Here is a 19,501-nt window from a genome sequence, read left to right as displayed (position 1 = left end):
TTACACTTCACAACAGCCTTTGCACTGGCAGTTAGAGAACGTTGAATCCAGGCTCATCCATTTAAAGCACACACACACACCGAAAGAAGCCTGGGAACTGTAGTCTACTCTTCACAATTCCCAGCAACTTTAACAAACTAGAGTTCCCAAGATTCTTTGTGGGGTGGGGAATAATGGGTTTTATATGAATGGTATTTATGCAGCCTAAGCTTAACAGAAAGTGGAAATTATAAGTTTTATCTTTGGAAGGTATTGTTCTCCCCCCCCCCCCCCCATAACAGAAGGCTTAGGAATCATGGTGGCTGAAATATGGCACATCAGGGTTTTATAAAAGGCAAGTTGTTGCTGTCAGCTGGCATGCTCTCCTGAAAATTTATCAAATTTCCATAATATATCTGCTCTTGCAAAGCTTGTCTGCACTAATTAGTCAAGGGCTGTCATGAAGTGGTACATCTATTCCATCTATTCTCTTAATTCAGGGCCCCACTAGAGATGGCAGGAGCAGCAATGGTTGTTGTTCATGTGCCTTCTCCATTTCTGTATAAAGTGGGGGGTTGAGGATGGGTTTGCAGAACAAAAGGATGAGCAGTTGAGGGGTGGTGATGAATCTTCCCTTCCTCTGCATTGTTGCCCTGATTCCACCACCACAGACTCTTGTCTCTCAACCCAGCCCTGATTCCAAAGACAGAATATGAGAATATAAGGAAGCAAGACATCTTGTTATGTGATTTTCTCTGGGATCTCTAAGCTTCCCTTGTCCCTGAGAGGACAGCTATGAGAAGAATAGCATGATTGGTTAGTGGGATGATGGTACACTTTAAATCTCCTTCCTCTTTCAAAGAGAGATGGCCCAGCAATGGTGGTGAAAATACCTTTGTTTGTTAAAATAAATCTCTTCAATTGCATTTTATTGTTGTCATGGGGTGGGGTGGGGGGGCTCAGTGGTTCTGCCAATAACAGAGGATCAACCTTTTTCCTTGCATGCTTACCCTGGAAGTAAACTCAGCTCCACCAATGTTTGCTCTGCAAATCTATGGGCATATTTTAGTTTAGGAATGGGCAAATCTTATTTCTCTCAAAGTCTACATTCTCCCAAAGACTACATTTTCTCAGGGATAATCTGTCAGGGGCCACATACTGGCAATGTTGGTAGGGCCAGTTTTATTTTTCTAGAAAAAGAGGTGCTGGAACTCAGAATAAGCTGTTGCTTTAAACACCTCTCTTTTTCTCTGATAATGGCAATGGTGCTCACCTGAGAGGTGCCAGAACTGAGTTCCGGTGCCAAAATCCAACTATTCTGGACAACAGCCATACAAGAAATAAACAAAATAACCAAGCAAGTATTAGAAATCACCCCAGAATTGACCTTACTAAACATCTTCCAAGACAAAGAACCTTACACCACAAAGAACTCATAACCCACCTACTTTCAGCAGCCAGAAGCATCATAGCCAGACACTGGAGAGACCTGTCAGGAATAAGCATGGACCAATGGTACCAAATAGTATGGGAAACAGCCTTACTAGAAAAATTAACCAATAAACTGAAACCGACACAGGGACAAATAGAAGAAGACACCTTCACCCCGGTATGGCTCCCCTTTATCACATACAAGACAACGACAAAAACCCACCAACAACATACAAATCAATATGGCTAACCTGATCCAAAACAGCCACCCACCCAACTCACACATGAAAACCAAGATCACCACAGCCAACCACAAATGAACAACCACACCCTAGACCAACCCCAACCTCTCTCACCGCCAAAGGAACACAAGCGAACAACAAAGAACCTACACAAACAACGCTGTCACCAAACCCTACATATAGTAAGTAAAATAGTAACACCGTCGCCCACCCCCACCCCCACCCATCTTTCCCCCCTCCACCTCTTTCCCCCTTTTCTTCCCAATATCTCAACAAATGAAACTGATTTGTAAAAATGTTACATGGGGAAAAAAATGTGGTAGGCCCAAATGTGGGTGGGGCTGAAGCCAAAGATGGCTTATTGCTTTCTCTTTCTGACATTCCCTTTCCCCCCTCCTCTACTGCTGCCATCTCTCTCCCCCCTGCCCATTTCCCCCTCCTTGGCACATGAAATTAGGGCAAGGGCTTCACCAGCTTAGGCCACAATTTGCCCATCTGTAACACAGGTGGTGGGTTGTGTGCTCCAGCAAGATAAGAACTGTACCGTTCCTCCATCACACTAAAGTAGAAGTGGGTTTTGTTGTTTTTGCTTTATGTCCATTGGGAAGGACATAGACTTAGGGGCAAGCCAGTGGACAATATTATAACTGTGGTTCCCCTTACACTTCTCTCGCCACAGTTCCCTACTTGGTTTTCTGGGAAGAAAACTCAGTGGCACTTGCTGCTTTATTTTTCCCTAGTGGGTATCTCTCACCAGTAGGAGGGAGGATCTCTTCACTGGCCTTTGCCAGGTGCCTGATTCAGTAGACAACCCCACACCTGGTCAATATTTTTTCATCTGAGAAACACACCACAGAAAAAGGGAAAGCCTCTGGTAAGCTTTAGCAAGGCAAGAGAGAATTTGTGCTTTAACATGAATGGAATGAAACATCCAGTGTATGCAATTTCACTGCAGCCCTGAATAACATGGCAACACTTTAGGAGATTGATAGTGGGTTGTAATATACTCTGGAACCCAGTTTCCAATTTTGCACCTTCCTTCTCTTCAGTAAAGTTTTTCACAAGTACGCAGAAGCTCAGTAATTATGTTCTGCTACTAATTTTAAGATATGTGTTTGGCTATGGATGTCTCTCACCTCAGTCTGAAGCTACAAGCTCACAATATTTATTCATTTATACTTGAAGGTGATATATCACTATTACAATTCCCCAGTACACTATATGATATTAAACTACAGTAACCAAATAATAAAACAGACAAAAACACAATAAAATTCCATTATAGACAGATGGGGGCCTCTTTCCAATTGCCTGCAGGTTAAACCTAATGTATATTAATCTACTACTAGTCTGGTGCTCCAAAGCAAGATGAACAAATAGTGGTGTGCACCTGTGGGTCTGTATTCATATGATCATTGTGGCACCTTTCCTGAATGTACAAAATGTCACAGCTAAACGTGGGCGTGTATGCAATGGGCACATGTAATCAAATGTGTAAGAATGTGTGCTGAAGAGATCAATATTCACACTGGCTTTCCTTTGAAGCTCATGAAACTCCAGACAGCTGTTTCTGGGGAAGAGAATGTAGCTGAACCCCGTTCCTACTTTTTGACCCGGTTTCCCCACCTTTCAGAGCAAGAACTTGGCCTCGGTGGAAGAGTGAAAAATTCAGGCAGACCAGCTCTAGCTGGTGGGCGCTGATCTCCTTGCTTCTTTTTAAGACGGCATTCTCCTGCCCGCCAACGCGTCTGATTTTTTTTTCAAGCGATTAGCATGCAGAAAGCGAGCGAGCTGCTCCTCCTCCGACCAAGATGCTCCTTGAACCGTCCGATTTGGGGAAGCGGGGGAGGGGAAAGCAAGCAGCTCTGGAAAGCAGGCCGTTTCTAAGTTACGCTTTGGCACAACCCACACCATTCTGCTTCTCTGGATCGGAAGCCTGATCGCTCGCAATAGGTGGGGAGGGCGGGGGTGGCAGAAACCGCGATTGTCCGGTGAAACGAGAGAGAACGAGAGAGAGAGAGAGAGAGAGAGAGAGAGAGAGAGAGAGAGAGCGCTCTTCGCTGCAGCCGTAGGGGGCGCGGAAGGGGCTGCTTTGGACCAAAGCCTGGCTGTCCCCGGCTGTCTTCCGCGGCGCTGTCCGTGGTGCTGAAAAGGACCAGCCTCTTGGCGAGCCCAGCCGCCCCCAGCAGCAGCAGCAGCGGTGCCTTGGCCAAGGCGCGCCGAGCTCGCGCGCGCGTCCAGGCCTACGCGGGGAGGGGGCGTACGGAGAGGGGGGGGCATAAGGAGGCTCTCTCTCCGGCGGCGCACGCGCACGCCGCCTCTTCCCTTCGCTCGCCTTGCCTGGCTGTGCGCGAGTGTGCGGTGTGTGCGCGCGTGTGAGTGTGTGAGTGCGTGAGGGCGAGAGAGGCAGAGCTGGGCGAATGCGTGTGCTCGCCGGCGAAGGAGCTGTACCGAGGCGACGGCAGCACAAGAGCAGCGTTGAAAACGGCATCCCAGGCGCCTCTTCCCTTCCCCGGGCTGGCCTCGGGAGCACTGCAGCAGCGGGCCAAGGCTGCTTCTCTATCCACCCCCTTCTTCCTCTTCCTCCTCCTCTTCTTCTTCTCCCGCTGAGGGCTCATTTCCAGCTCGGGTCCTTCATCTGCTCGCCCAAGATGCAGAGGATCTAATTTGCTGAGCGACAAACGGGCAAGGGAGGAGAAGGCAGCGGCGGCTGCAGCAAAGGAATATTCTGTGGCTTTGTGGATGCTCTACTTTTCATGGCAATGCAAAAGATCCGGCAGATTGCTCTCTTCCTGGCTCCTTTGGTTTGGGGACTCATCTGGGGGGTCTACTCCAACGGCATACAAATAGGTGAGTGGCCCCGTCAGAGAGGATCCCATATATATATATTGTTAGATGAGATTCTGGCACACGGTCACCACTCAGGTCCAATTGCCGTATTCATGGCATGCACCCTTAAATCCAGCCTTTTCTTGCTGGAGTGGATGCTTGCCAAAAAAAGGAAAAGTGCCTTCATTTTAGATCAACTCCTGTCCCCTCCCCCTCCCCCATTCTTAAATCCAAAGGTTACCCATCTTCTCGAATCCCATCCCACTAGAAGCAACTCCTTTCCACAAGCCAGTTCATGGCTTGAAACTAAACACTTCACTGATGACATTTGGGAAGGTGCAATCCACATCCCACTGAAATCAGGATGGGGAAGCCAAAACCTCCCACCTTTCATTGCTCTAAATGGATCTGGACTGCACCCTTCATGTGAGGAAGGCAGCACACCATGTGCTTTCCAGATATTGTCCCCCTTCCAAGCTCAGTTTGGGTATCTGGACCCTGAAGGGGAGGGAGATGGATGAGATTTTAGGATATAGATCATCCCTAAGGTCAGTGAAACTGGCAATCTGAGGCAAGTCCCATGGCAAATAAATGAAGGTCTCTTTCTCTTCGTGAGTCTGGCAGCGCTACTGCCGAGCCTGCAGCACTGATGTCCTCTCTGTGTGTCTCTCTTGTTCTGTCTTTATGTGTGTTTGTCATCCTACAGGGGGGCTCTTCCCCAGGGGAGCTGATCAGGAATACAGTGCATTTCGGGTAGGGATGGTTCAATTTTCCACTTCAGAGTTCCGACTGTCGCCCCACATCGACAATCTGGAGGTGGCCAACAGCTTCGCTGTCACCAACGCTTGTGAGTCATGAATGTTCAGTTCATTCAAATCCTCCCCTCCCCTCCCCTCCCCTCCCCTCCCCTCCCCTCCCCAGAAACCCTTTGCTCCTGTGTTGGTGGAGTTAGGGCAGCAGGTGCTCTTGTGCATTAAGCAAGTGTGTGTGTATGAGTGGGGTGGGAATCATGACTTTGGCATTCAGCTGCTCCAGAGAGCCTGGGAAGGCTTGTGGGGCAGGGCGTGAGGGGATTAAACTATGGTGAATGCACCCATCCATCCAGCTAAATTTCCCTCTGGAAGATGGTTGCACCATTGCCTGCTGAGGGTGGTCCTGCTCTACTCCTGTCCTGCCACTTGACCCCCTTCAGACCAGATCATACCATCTGCTTTGCATTTTGGCTAGAGACTTCCAAGGATCTCTCTCTTGTGCTTTCAATGTATTACATAAGGTTGGCTGCAGTCATGACTGATTGTGGTGTAGGGAGGACCCCACCCTGCTCCATAATGGAAGCCCCCATGGGCCCTGCCTATGTGGGGTGTGCTCTTATTTACCTCTGCATGCATTGTGACTGAATGTCATGTCAACCCTTTCTGCATGGGTATTTGCTTTGTGAAGGCAGGTCTTTCTTCCCCGAAGAAATGCTTTAGAGATGCAGGGAGAGAATGTGGGGACAAGAGCTTGCAGGACAGCGGCATTTGGGGCTTTCTTCCTGCCTTTTCCTGCAGGTTCAGGGGCACCGGCTGCTTAATCCTGTCCACTGCTGGACATAGTGTATATTTTCACCTTCCCACAGCAGAGTATACTGAGAAGATGAATATTCAGCACACCATCTTTCCATAATAGGGGAAAAGACATTTGGCACCAGGTTCCTCTGCCTACTCTTCTAAAAGCAGTGTCCAGAAGCAGCCTGTTGTCTTACTGGGCAGAGTTGCTACACATATGCAGGAGGAGAAGGAGTGGGCAAATTGGGAGGGGTGGCAAGATAGCATCCTTGTGTGTGGTTGCACATGGCACGGGACCATATATCCCAAGCCTGTTCACTGCCTTGTGAAGGCTGCCTCAGTAATTCACAAGTCCACATTCTGGCATATGCCTTATGCTTAAAAAAAGAGAGAGAGATTCTTGAGGGATGTTTCAACCCCCAAGGCCTCTTTTGGTGTAGGAAAGGGTGCATAGCAAGAGGAAGATTGGGGAAGCAGCAAAAAAGCTGCAAGTGGATTGTTGATTCTGAACAGCAATAGCTGCAAGAGGCACCGATCAGCCATTTTCCTTTTTGCAATTCTCCATATTAGAATTACTCTGCCCCGTCCCTTTCTCAATAAATCACAGCACTCTCAGGAACATTTCCTTGATTTGGGGGGAGGAAAGCAACTGAAGAGTAAGCACAGAATGAGTCCTGCATTTGGGGTAGAAATGGCTCTTGCCTGTGTGATAAGCCTGCTACAGGGAACATTGCTTTTCTGGAACAGCAACCTCCTATGACATAGATTCAGATGAATTTTTAGTATATACAGTATGCACATGTGACCTGCCCTTCGTCTCTCACTTGGCATCATCTTGATATTTCTCTTTTGTAAGGCTCAGAGGGTTTTCTAGAAGGCTTCAGTAACAGGCACAATGTAGCTATTGCAAGGGTGAAGTAGCAAAAATAATACCATGATAAAATCGAATCTGAAAATGCTCTGTTTTTCATGAAGTTCCTCAGCTGGAATGTACATCTCCTTAGGGGATATATTTGATGGAACAAAGAACAGTTGTCCCTGGCACTACCAAAATGACAGCTATGAAATTATTTCATTTTTTGTTTAAATCATCCAGGTAATGGGAGGGTTCCTTGATTAGATTTTTGTTCAGTTCAGTAGAGTCTCCTATGATGCTACCCCTTTGCTATGCTGGAGGTAAAAACAGTAACTGAATGGGGCTTAGTTAACATTAAGGTCTGAATCGTTGCTCCCGTGCAATGCAATGTAACTGCAAGAGAAATGTAATTCTGTCAGTTTGCGCTCGTATTGAATTAAGAACAAACAGATACCTCACAACACACGACTGTAAGAATAAAGGTACAATATCTTAAAAATTGAAAGCTGAGCAGGGGAGGAGGAGAGTGAATGAAGTGATAGCCTGAGCAGAAAAATCGCTGCCAGCTAAGATGATTAGAATTGCAATTTGTCATACTGTCTTTAAAGGAATGTGTTCCATTCTGTCCCCAGTTGATACAGGCATTTTCTAAGAGGGCGATGTCAAGGGTTTTAAAGCCAAGAACTTGAAGAAGGGGGAGAACAAGAACAGGGATGTGCCCACATGACCCCAAAGCACACCCCACACATTCAAAAGATTAGGGAGTTGATTGCCAAATGCAGCTTCCTGCAATGAAAATGAACATTCCTAAAGGAGAGCTGTGTTATAGCAGGGGCAACCATTGCTCCTGTGGCATCGTAGAACTATTCTGTTGTGGCATAAGCTTTTGCAAGCAACATCCCTTTTCACCCTATTCATTAACTTTCACCCGATGAAGCAGGCTGCTGCCTTGGAAAGCTTATGGAAGAGTCAAATGGGTAGTTTTTAAGGGCTCTTGGTTGATCATGTAGAAAGAGACTTCAAGAGGACAGCTGCTCAGATGGAACAGGGAACAGGTTTGGCAACTGACATTTTGCTTCATTTTGCCTGATCAACAATGGTTACATGCAAGGCTGTTTAAAATGTCTAATTGATCTGGGGAGAATCCTATTGATTCTGCTAACTGCTGTTAACTGTAGCATCCAAGGCTGGTTTCAGAACCTGTGTTCTGAAGCATAACGCTTGAGTATGTGGACATAATTCAAAGGAGAGATGACTTTGGAATGCATGTAGAGTGCATTTTCCTCACTCCCATACTTCTCTTGTTAAGGATGAGGCCTTTCCAGGCAGACGAAGGGATTTCTAGGAAGGAATTACCACTGCTGTCTTTTTCCTAGAAATAGAGCACTGCTATTGAGATCTGAATAATCCATGTCACTCAGATAATAAGGGGACATTGGTGTTCAATATTAGGAAATAGAAAGCTAGTACAAACCACTTTTCTTTTTTTTTAAGAAATCTTTAAGAAAACAGAGAAAGGATATGTTATGGGGGGGAGCACAGCTGTCACTTCATGTGATGGTGGGTGTTTTTAAAAGGGGTGGGGAACCAGTGATTCTCCAGAAGTTGTTGGATTCCAGCTCCCATCAGGTCCACCCAACATCAACAAAGATCATGAGTAGAATCATGGAACTGTAGCGTTGGAAGTACCATGAGGGTTATCTAGTCCAACCTCCTGCAATGCAGGAATCTTTTCCCAACGTGGGGCTCAAACTCACGACCTTGAGATTAAGAGTCTCATGCTCTACCAACTGAGCTATCCCAGCTGCCAGCAACAACACCTGGAAGCCCCACCTTTGTTTTAAAATCTGAATTTGGTGGACAGTTTAGAGAAAAGGCACTTGTAAATATAGTCAAGTATGTTTTATAAAATGTCCCATTGGTCTAATTCAGTAATCTGTTATTTATTTATTTTTTGCAACACCATCAATGTACATGATGCTTTAGCCAGGTCCCTTCCCCAATGAGCTCCCCAAAAAGCCAGGTCCCTTCCCCAATGGGCTCCCAGTCTGAAGTTTGACAACGAGGAAAACAGAGGGCAAAGAGGAAAGGGAGGTGGGGAAATATTAGATTAATAATTAAATCAGTGTGGTCAATGGAGTTACAAATACTTAGGCTTCATTGCAGTTGCCACTGGATGTTCAGTTTAGGAAAGAACCTCAAATGAATGATGGTTTCGAGGAAGGAAGTAAAAAGGTTTGGCAGCCATTTAGGTATTCTGGGATATGAGACAGCAAGAGAATAAGTGGCCGACAGTGGTAATGTTTGAGGTCATAGGCAGAGACATATTGGGAAAGATGGATGGGGAGACAGTTTGGGAAAAGGTTATGGAGCCCTTTAAAGGTTAGGCATTTGTGATGGCATTGGGAAGGGATTGGAAGTCAGCGTCGGAATCTGAGATGTGGTGCAGCAGTCATGATGCAAATACAGAGCCTTCAAGACATTCCTTCTTTACTTCAATGGAGGAACCACCCTCACACACCAAAGGGAGGAGGTACACTGACTTGCAATGCAGTACACGATATTTTTCAAGAAACTGAATTTCAAAAAATCCCTCAGCACTGTTAATTAGATTGTGAGATCATTTATTAATGGGAAAGCTTCCCCTGTTATATTTCATCTTGGCATTCTTGGTTTAGATTCTGCATTTTCAGAATACTGTTTTTGTATTTATATGTTCACCAACCTAATGCTGCTTGGCCTGCAATCTACAAACTGATTACTCTAGCCTGGGTCGGTTCTGGAGCAGCAGGTTCCTGATTTGCTCCTTGGCCTACAAGTGGTTTCCTCACCTGCTCCTGGAACATTTCAGTGGCAATTAACTGATAACTAATCTGAATATTCTAAATATAATATAATATAATGTAATATAATATAATAATATAATAATATAATAATATAATATAATATAATATTATAATATAATATAATATAATATAATATAATATAATAATAATATAATATAATATAATATAATATAATATAATATAATATAATATAATATAATATAATTGCCAGTGCCATGTCATATTTAGAGTAGGAAAACTTGGGTTGAAATTTATTACATTTTAATATTAATAACCTGATGTTAATATCATATTTAGTATGTCTAGTGGTGATACCTAACTGAAGACCCGTTCACCATTTATGGAACTTTTATTTCCTGTCGTGTTAACCCTCAGATACTAGCTATCCCTGCTACAAACACACACATTATAAATTTTGTTGGAATGAGTAATCAAGTATTTGTCCATGAGTTAGTGATTTCCTTCAGTCTTTTTAAAAGCCAGTTGGCTAACTTGGGATTTGGAGCAAGTCCCGTTGAATTCAACTAGAATTCAAGTAGAATTACATAGTTAAAGAGATGCTATCAGCAAAAAAATGCTCGTGTATGCTTCCCAGAAACAGGTGAAATCATTGGCTCAGATATTTGTCTCAATATCTTAACCAGAGCTTTTACAATAGCACCCTAGGACTAGGAGGGGCCTGCAGGTAACAATGACTAACAGACACTTTAGGACTAGTGTTACTTTTTGACTGGAATAAAAGCAGATCAGAGGATAGAATTCCACCCATGTGCTGCCGCAGATCAGGTGCAGGGAGCTCTCCAAATGTTACTGAATTACAATTCCCATCAGCCCCTGGAAGTGTGGCCAATGGCAAGGGATGATGGGAGTTGCAGTTCAGCAATATCTGGAGTGTCAAATGTTCCTCATGCCTATAGTAGATAATTAAGTGCGCTTACTTAAAATGGTTTCAGATTATTTCTTGGTTAGTACTATCAATAACAAACAAACAAATATGTAAATAGGAACCAGTCTAAAATTACAGTCAAAGCTTTCCTAAAACTGACTCCCTCCTAAAAAGGCATTCCCTTAGGTCTAGTTCACAAATGTATGCCTCTTGATGACTCTAGACTTGATTATGCACCCTTCTAATCGTATGAACTAATGCTACTGAAAAGCAAGGCATCTGCGATGACACCTGGTGGCATGTACGCATGCAAGTCATTACTTGATGGCACAGTCCTCATAAACATGTACAAGGAAACCACCCTTGAGTCTCTGGTGAAAAGGATTCTAAGATAGCTTCAAATGAATAGGTTGTGCTAATGATATTTCTTCAAAGCCAGACTTCAGTTAAGACTGCAATTCTAAGCATGCTTACTAGGAAGCAGGTCTCACTGAACTAAGTGGGACTTACTTTTCAATAAGCACATTTAGGGTTGGATTCCAAGACTTGTAATAGGATCCTGGGACTTTTGCTGGTCATTTTCTCATCCTTTGAAATCTTTTCCTCATGTTTGAGGACAGAGCTTTATTAGCAGGTGGTTGCCTCAGCTAGCTTTTATAAAAGAGCCTACAGGAAATTGTGTGTGTTGCCCATCAACAAAACAGAATATATAAAAGTAGATAAAACTACTTAAAATGCTTCCGAATTTTGTTTATGATTAAGAACAAAGTTTTAAAAGGAGAAGTCAAAGATCTTATGAAAAGATAGACTCTGAGGAAAATAGATTTGGCACCATGAAGATATTATGGGACTTGGGCAGCTGGAAAGCCTTAGAGGGGCTGCTTAGAGTTAGTACGTGACAATGTTTGGTAACTGACATAGAATCATAGAGTTGGAAGAGACCACAAGGGCCATCGAGTCCAACCCCCTGCCAAGCAGGAAACACCATCAGAGCACTCCTGACATATGGTTGTCAAGCCTCTGCTTAAAGACCTCCAAAGAAGGAGACTCCACCACACTCCTTGGCAGCAAATTCCACTGTCGAACAGCTCTTACTGTCAGGAAGTTCTTCCTAATGTTTAGGTGGAAACTTCTTTCTTGTAGTTTGGATCCATTGCTCCGTGTCCGCTTCTCTGGAGCAGCAGAAAACAACCTTTCTCCCTCCTCTATGTGACATCCTTTTATATATTTGAACATGGCTATCATATCACCCCTTAACCTCCTCTTCTCCAGGCTAAACATGCCCAGCTCCCTTAACCGTTCCTCATAAGGCATTGTTTCCAGGCCTTTGACCATTTTGGTTGCCCTCCTCTGGACACGTTCCAGTTTGTCAGTGTCCTTCTTGAACTGTGGTGCCCAGAACTGAACACAGTACTCCAGGTGAGGTCTGACCAGAGCAGAATACAGTGGCACTATTACTTCCCTTGATCTGTATCACTGTATGTGACACCTACAAGCTGGCTTGAGTTCATATTTAATGTTTATGTCTTCCCAATTATCTCCATGTCCTATGCAAACATCCATGCTTACAAGTGTCATTACTAAATCTTGCCCCCCAAAAGATAATAATAATATAATAGTAGTAATTTATTATTTATACTCTGCCCATCTGGCTGGGTTTCCCCAGCCACTCTGGACAGCTTCCAACAAAATATTAGAAATACAATAAAACATCAGACATTAAAAACCTCCTAAACAGGGCTGCCTTCAGATGTCTTCTAAAAGTCAGATAGTTGTTTATTTCCTGGGCGCCACTACTGAGAAGGCCCTCTGCCTGGCTCCCTGTAACCTCGCTTTTCACGGTCAGAAGGGCCTCAGCACTGGACCTCAGGGCTGAACAATGGAGGTGGAGATGCTCCTTCAGGTATACTGGGCCGAGGCCGTTTAAGGCTTTAAAGGTCAGCACCAACACTTTGTATTGTGCTCGGAAACATACTGTCTTAAATTATCTAAGATGAAATTAGTAATATCCTATTTAGGGATAGAAATAATGTACTTGGCAAAGGCTTCATATTAAGACAGTGCTACCTTTTTGCAAGGCACCTGTGTAATTTAGACACATCAGTTCTATACATACTGTCCTGACAACAATTCCCATCGAGCTCAGATGGACTTTGGACTTGCTTCCATCGGAAGAGCCCATTCACAAGACTGCAGGCAAATGAGGCGTCCAGCAGATGGCAGAGTGCTCCTAGTGATAGGAAGGTAGCTCTAATTTAGTCACTCGGTCTTGTCTCTATCAGCAAGTGAGAGCTAGGACGTGACAGTACAAACCTGTAGGCAAAAATGTTTGCTTACTGTACATTGTATGCGTGGAATACACACGCTCAGGCATGTGTTGAGAGATTATGTATTTGCAATGTGCTTTAAAGTGGGATTAAGGAATCGGCATGAAAAATGTAAGAACAATAATGAGAATCAATGTATGTAGGGGTCAGTAAATAATAAGCCACAGGCCTTGTGCTCTCCATGTTCTCTTTGCCCTGATACCTGCCCTTTATGAACATTTTGCATCTGTTCACAAAGCGATGGGGAAAAATCACCCAGAAGAGCAAAGTTTTGCAGTGGGGAGAACTGGTTCATGAAATGTGCACATATCATTTCTGGTTAGCTCAGCTGCCTAACTATGTTTGGTAGTTAACATGCAAAGCATAGGAGCAAACTCTTAGGGCCATGGGGACTTCGGCCCCCACAATAAAATATTTGAGGGAACCAGGCCGCCACAAAGTTGATGGCCATTCCCAGTCAAGTGGTGTGTGTGCACTGCGTCATATGATCGATTATGCAGGGCAGGGCTTACCTGGGTCCCCATAATATTTTATTCAAGTTGGCACCCCTGATGCAAAGTGATCGAGGTATTTACTGTATGCAGTATTGACTATATTGAGTTGGTCTTTTATGACTGCCTAAACAATTAGGTGGGACGCGGGTGGCACTTTGGGTTAAACCACAGAACCTAGGACTATCAGAAGGTCGGCGGTTCAAATCTCTGCGATGGGGTGAGCTTCCGTTGCTCGGTCCCTGCTCCTGCCAACCTAGCAGTTCAAAAGCACGTCAAAGTGCAAGTAGATAAATAGGTACCGCTTCGGTGTGCTGCTCTGGTTCGCCAGAAGTGGCTTAGTCATGCTGGCCACATGACCCGGAAGCTGTACGTCGGCTCCCTCGGCCAATAAAGCGAGATGAGCGCCACAACCCCAGAGTCGGCCACGACTGGACCTAATGATCAGGGGTCCCTTTACCTTTACTAAACAATTAGGTAAAGGTAAAGGGACCCCTGACTGTTAAGTCCAGTCGTGGATGACTCTGAGGTTGTGGCACTCATCTTGCTCTATAGGCCAGCGTTTGTCCTCAAACAGCTTCTAGGTCATGTGGCCAGCATGAGTAAGCCACTTCTGGTGAACCAGAGCAACACACGGAAACACCGTTTACCTTTCCGCCAGAGCGGTACCTATTTATTTGATGTGCTTCCGAACTGCTAGGTTGGCAGGAGCAGGGACCGAGCAATGGGAGCTCACTCAGTTGTGGGGATTCGAACCGCTGACCTTCTGATCAGCAAGCCCTAGGTTCTGTGGTTTAGACCACAGCGCCACCCGCGTCCCTACCTAAACAATTAAGAGTTGCCCAAAGCATTAAACCACACTTTAAAAAGATATATATGTGAGCAGAAACTTTTCCTTATTAAAACGTCAGGGTTTAGCTTACCACTGATGAAATGGGCAAGGATTGATGGAAGAATTTGCACACTGATGCATGGCATAAACCAATAGCTACACGGTTTTCTGGAACAGGATTGTTCACTTCAATAAAATGAGGCTTTTCATCCTTGCTTCTCAAATGTGAACCCGCAAACCACCTCCTGTGCATTCCACATTGGGCCAAAAGATTCCTACATCGCAGGTGGTTGGACTAGATTATGCCCGTGGTCCCTTTCAACTCTACAACGCTACATTTCTATGATTCCTTGTGTGGCATAGACCTGTAGTGGTTCACTACTACATTTGGCCTCACCATGAAGCTTGCAACCTCAGGCTATCACTTTTGTAGCTCTTTCACAGCTGTTCCCCTCACAGCTGTCTCACTCTGCTCCTCTCCCTCCACAGTTTTCCTTTTCTCCCACTTTCAATTAGTATTCGGCTCCCGTGTCTTTGCTGGGACAGAGGTTACTCTCCCTCTTTGCTCCTTATCTCTCATTTGCTGCTGTGTGCTTGCCAGCCACTCTTTCCTCCCTGTCTTCCTCTCTGCGCGCTTTTGCTGCTGCTATCACTCTCTCCCACCTGCCATCTTGCAGTGTGTCACTTCTGGCCCCTTGCAATCATATAAATGAGAAAGAAAATATCTCTCCCCCTCTTTAGATTTTTTTTTCTATAGGCAAAGTAATGCAGATTTGATTGATGAATTAATCAACTTAATCATGACTAACAAACTATGGCTGCATTCATATAGCAGCTTATTTTATTTTCCACGATGTTTCCCTGACTGTTATAATTTCCACATTATAATTTGAGCTTTCACGGGACATAAAAACCACTTGTGGAACTGTATTGGAACACAGCAGAAGTTTAGCATGCATTTCTTTGTTATTTGCTTCCAGAAAAAAAACCCACTTGCAAATAATGAGCCTTAAACTTGTATTAAATAGAAATGAGCACAATACTTGCACTGTATTCCACTGTATTTCTGGACGTGGCTTTTACGTTCTGTGAAGGCTCAAATATGATGCAGAAATTAACAGGAAAGTGCAATAATTTGCTGTGTGAATGCAGCCTATGGCTGCAATGTTAACCCCATTTATAAAGGAATAAGTCCCATTTTATTCAATGGAGGTCACTTCTGAGTAGACCTGATAAGTATTGTGCTGTTAACATTTCTTTAGCTGAATTACAGCCCTTATTATAATTAATAATTTCTGGAGCATAGGGTGATATCCAACGTTTCATAGCACACCCACTGAAATCCATGGACGTAGGTGACTTAAATTCAAAGAATCTATTCTATCACAAGTAGGATATTGTCCACAATTTCTTATATTCTACCAGGAACAGAATGTCCATTGAATGTGCATTGCATTTTCCTGATATTCCATAAAATCCCAAATGGCATACTAGTTATTGCATGGAGATACATATTTTTTCCAGAGTGTGCATATCATTCCTGTCCTTGTGGAGGATTTCCCTACAGTGTGCAATAACAGTGTTATAAAAGTAAATTGTTATTTTTTCTATGGTAGTTTCAGTGTGGAGGTAATATATGTGAGATCCTACAAGTCAGAATGTGTTAGTGTGAGAAAAGGTTGAGGATTACAATTTTAAATCAAAGCTTACAGCTCTGAAGGGATTTTTGCACGGTGACATTCTGACTAAGGGAACACTGATTCATTCATTCCAGAGCCATTGGATACATTCCAGCAGGAATCCCATAAATATGGGAGATGCTCAGAAGCACCTATGCTATCATGAGAGGTGGGCAGGAGAGTTCACCATGGATTGCATCCTTTATATTAATTCAAAGTCTGTGAGTTGAATCCAGGTTGGGTTAGTAATCCTTTAAGTTCCGATTGGAAGCAATGCACTTAAAAGTGAGTTGTGACCAACTTCTCCTGCTGATTTCAGTGAGATTATAGCTACAAACCAATACACACTTCATCTTGTTCAACTCAGAAGAGTTAGAAGTATAGGACTGCACTGTTAAGCACAGCTAAATTAGGTACTAATCCTGTGCACAGTTTCCTGGGAGTAGGCTCCATTGAACACAGCTGGACAGAGAAAACATATATAGGCTTAAGAGTACAGGTCTGGCTCCAACCCAATAGCTGGGTAAGGTCAAGGAGAAAGGAAATCATTGCTATTCTAGAATACAAGGCAGCAGACTGTATTGTTAAGGTTCAGTAGTTTAGATATTTTCAGACAAAATATGAATGGCTTCTTTGAAAAATGGCTCAAAAGTAAATGTTTATTGGCAGCAGTAAATACTGAACCTTTCTTTACTTTTTCAATAAAAATATATATGAAGCCATGGAGGGGAATTATTGACTGATGTATGCAGACTGATTTATTTAGAAAAGGGATTTATTTAAAACCCTTGAATCCCACCTTTCCAAAGCTCAAGGCTGCTTACCTAAAGCATATTACAGCACCATTTATTTAAGCAATCTCTGTTTCCTTTTGTGCTGCTTTTCCAGCTGGGCAGCTGGGGAAAAAAATCAGTGGAACCAAACGGGTATTTATTTATTTATTTATTTATTTTTCATTCCATTCTCCAGCCCAAAAGGCTCCCAAAGGGGCCTATGATGATAAATAAAAAGACAGTTATGCCAGTACTTCTGCATAACAGCATTGGCAATATGCCAATAGAAGCATTTCTTCTACTGTAAATAGCAGATGTGGAGGGCCCCAATTCATATCAGGACCATGGAAGGGTTAAGGGATAAAATATCTCCTTCCCAGCTATGATCCCAATCCAGCTTGCCATCCCACACTGGCTATTTATTTTTTATTTAATCGGCATTAAGCATGTGAGCAACATCAGGTCTAGCTTAGCCCTTATTCAGCCACCCCTTTAGCTACTAAAATTCACTGGGCATTGCCCCCAGATTGTGAGCCTCCAGATCTTTTCTCTATGCAACATATTGCCTTTCTCCAGCCTATTGCCACCTTTTAGCCTTCAAAACCCTTTTCCTATGCGACCTGTTGGTTTGGCAAGCTCACATGTGATGGTGAGTATTTGAGTAATCGAGGATGGGGATGCTGCAGTGATCTGGCCACATACTGAAGATGAGATCCTGGTTTTGAATAGCAATTTGCTTGCTGTGATTAACTCCCCAAGGGTTTGAGTACTGGATAAACAGGGTCTTCATGCAAGACTGAAAGCCAGTCATAATTGAGACAAGAGACCATATACTGGCAAGAACAGTATTATCATCACTGGTCATGAGCCAATAGCTTTGATGCACATGAGGAGCGTCAGGGGTGCTTTATTATTGTTGTCTGTGATCAGGGCAGTATCTGGCACCAAATCATGACCCGCATGGGCAAACACCATTTGCTTCCAATGCTCAAATGTACTCGGTGAATAGCTAGACACTGTGCATTTTTAGCCTCATTTTTTCAGCTGTCTCTAATACCTCTTTGACATTTTGTGTGGTATTAAAAGACAGTTAATTAGATACAAGTGACTTATCTTCCAGGAAGAAAAGTTGTGGGTGTTTCCCAACCCCTATTTAAAGGCACCATCAATTGCACACCTTTGATTTAGTTTAAAACTGGGACCATGGAAACATATTTAATTACTGGGTAAATTCTGCACTTACACACTAACCTTGCAAGTCAGATGTAATTAAAAAATAAATTCTGTGCTGCATGAAATAATGCTGATTGCTTATATTACTTATAAAGATGTGTTGGTTTAAATCCATTAAAGATTTGCCATACCCATCATATACCAAAGCCGGGACACCCCCACCATGCCCTGTCTACCCAGGCCTCCTCAGCCTGCTGTGACTCCCCTTGTCCTCTGCCTAACCTTCACTGGCTTATTGCTGCTGCTGCCATGAAGCCAAGATCTCCTCTGCCAGGCCCACCATGGCTTCTGCCATACTTCCAGAAGGCGGTCCCACACTTCCAGAAGTGCATTTCCAGAAGTGCAGCCCAGCTTCCTGAAGTACATCAGAGACCACAGTGGGCCTCAGTGGAGGCCTCACAGTGGCAGTGGGAGCAGCAGCAGATGAAGTGGGACATCCAGGATTGACATCAGAAGCCAGAGTGGCTTTTGTCAATCTGAAATGTCTCACTCAATGCTCGATGATTGGCAGATATGCCATCAGAGTTGATGGGGGAGGTAGGAACCCCAGTTCTGGATCAGCTTTTCATTTGCTGTATCATTTGCTGTGGTGGCCAGAACAGCACTGTAATGTTGTCTTCAATAAAGCAATGTTTCAACAGCAGCCATTCACATCTATGGACAAAGAGATGCACTTGGGGGTGGAATATCTGGGTGGGGCTACTTCTGCCTCTTACTATAGTGACTGAAGAAAAGCTCAAGTTTTAGTCTTTCTGGGCTAAATTTATTGATTTAGTTCCGTAGAACTAAATAGGATTCATTGTGAACTAAGTCACTCTGAGCTGCATTGTCCTTCCCTTCCTTTCCTGCATCCTATTCTTGGTGTGATCCTGGAGGGTAATAGAATGTTGGGCTCCAAGTTTATTTGGTGCTTTTTTAAGATTAAACTTGAGATTTTAAATGTTCAGGGATAAATTCTGCATTTTCAGGAAATTGATGTCAGTGATTTGATTTATTCCAACTTGGCTGAGGGAGCCGGCGTTTGTCCACAGACAGCTTCCGGGTCATGTGGCCAGCATGACTAAGCTGCTTCTGATGAACCAGAGCAGTGCATGGAAACACTGTTTGCCTTCCCGCCAGAGCGGTACCTATTTATCTACTTGCACTTTGACGTGCTTTTGAACTGCTAGGTGGGCAGGAGCTGGGACCAAACAACAGCAGCTCACCCTGTCGCAGGGATTCAAATCGCCGACCTTCTGATCAACAAGCCCTAGGCTCTGTGATTTGATTTATTCCAACTTTATTTCATGTACTCTCGTTTAAATCACAGTAATCAAATTTGTGGGTGTGTTTTGCCTATATAACCCAATTGTGTGGTCCCGGGATGCACCCTGATGAACAGATGACAAGGTTCATATGCAACAGAAGCCAGAACTGCACTAGCTGGTTGTGTGTTACTCAGGAGAGCTGCCAAGCCCTTCATATTTTTCTTGGAATTCCACTTGGTCAGAGATGAAAATCTGTACCAAGCATTTACAATGGACATTCATTAGAGTGACATGCCTGGTTGC

General features: G+C 43.9%; 1 protein-coding gene across 1 annotated transcript in view; it reads left to right on the top strand.

Moving 5' to 3' along the window:
* Positions 1–3,916: 3,916 nt before the first annotated feature.
* The window catches only part of GRIA2 (glutamate ionotropic receptor AMPA type subunit 2), an 81,510-nt gene continuing 65,925 nt past the window's right edge, over positions 3,917–19,501 (top strand). The window contains exons 1-2 of the mRNA XM_081021422.1: positions 3,917–4,502; positions 5,188–5,328. Coding sequence (XP_080877548.1) covers positions 4,409–4,502; positions 5,188–5,328 — 235 coding nt within the window. The 5' untranslated portion in view covers positions 3,917–4,408. The remainder of the gene's footprint in view (positions 4,503–5,187; positions 5,329–19,501) is intronic.

Source organism: Podarcis pityusensis, assembly GCF_964106645.2.
Source record: "Podarcis pityusensis genome assembly, chromosome: 9".
Classification (NCBI taxonomy): domain Eukaryota; kingdom Metazoa; phylum Chordata; class Lepidosauria; order Squamata; family Lacertidae; genus Podarcis; species Podarcis pityusensis.
Note: the sequence above shows the minus strand (reverse complement) of the source record. Positions and strands in the feature narration are given on the sequence as shown.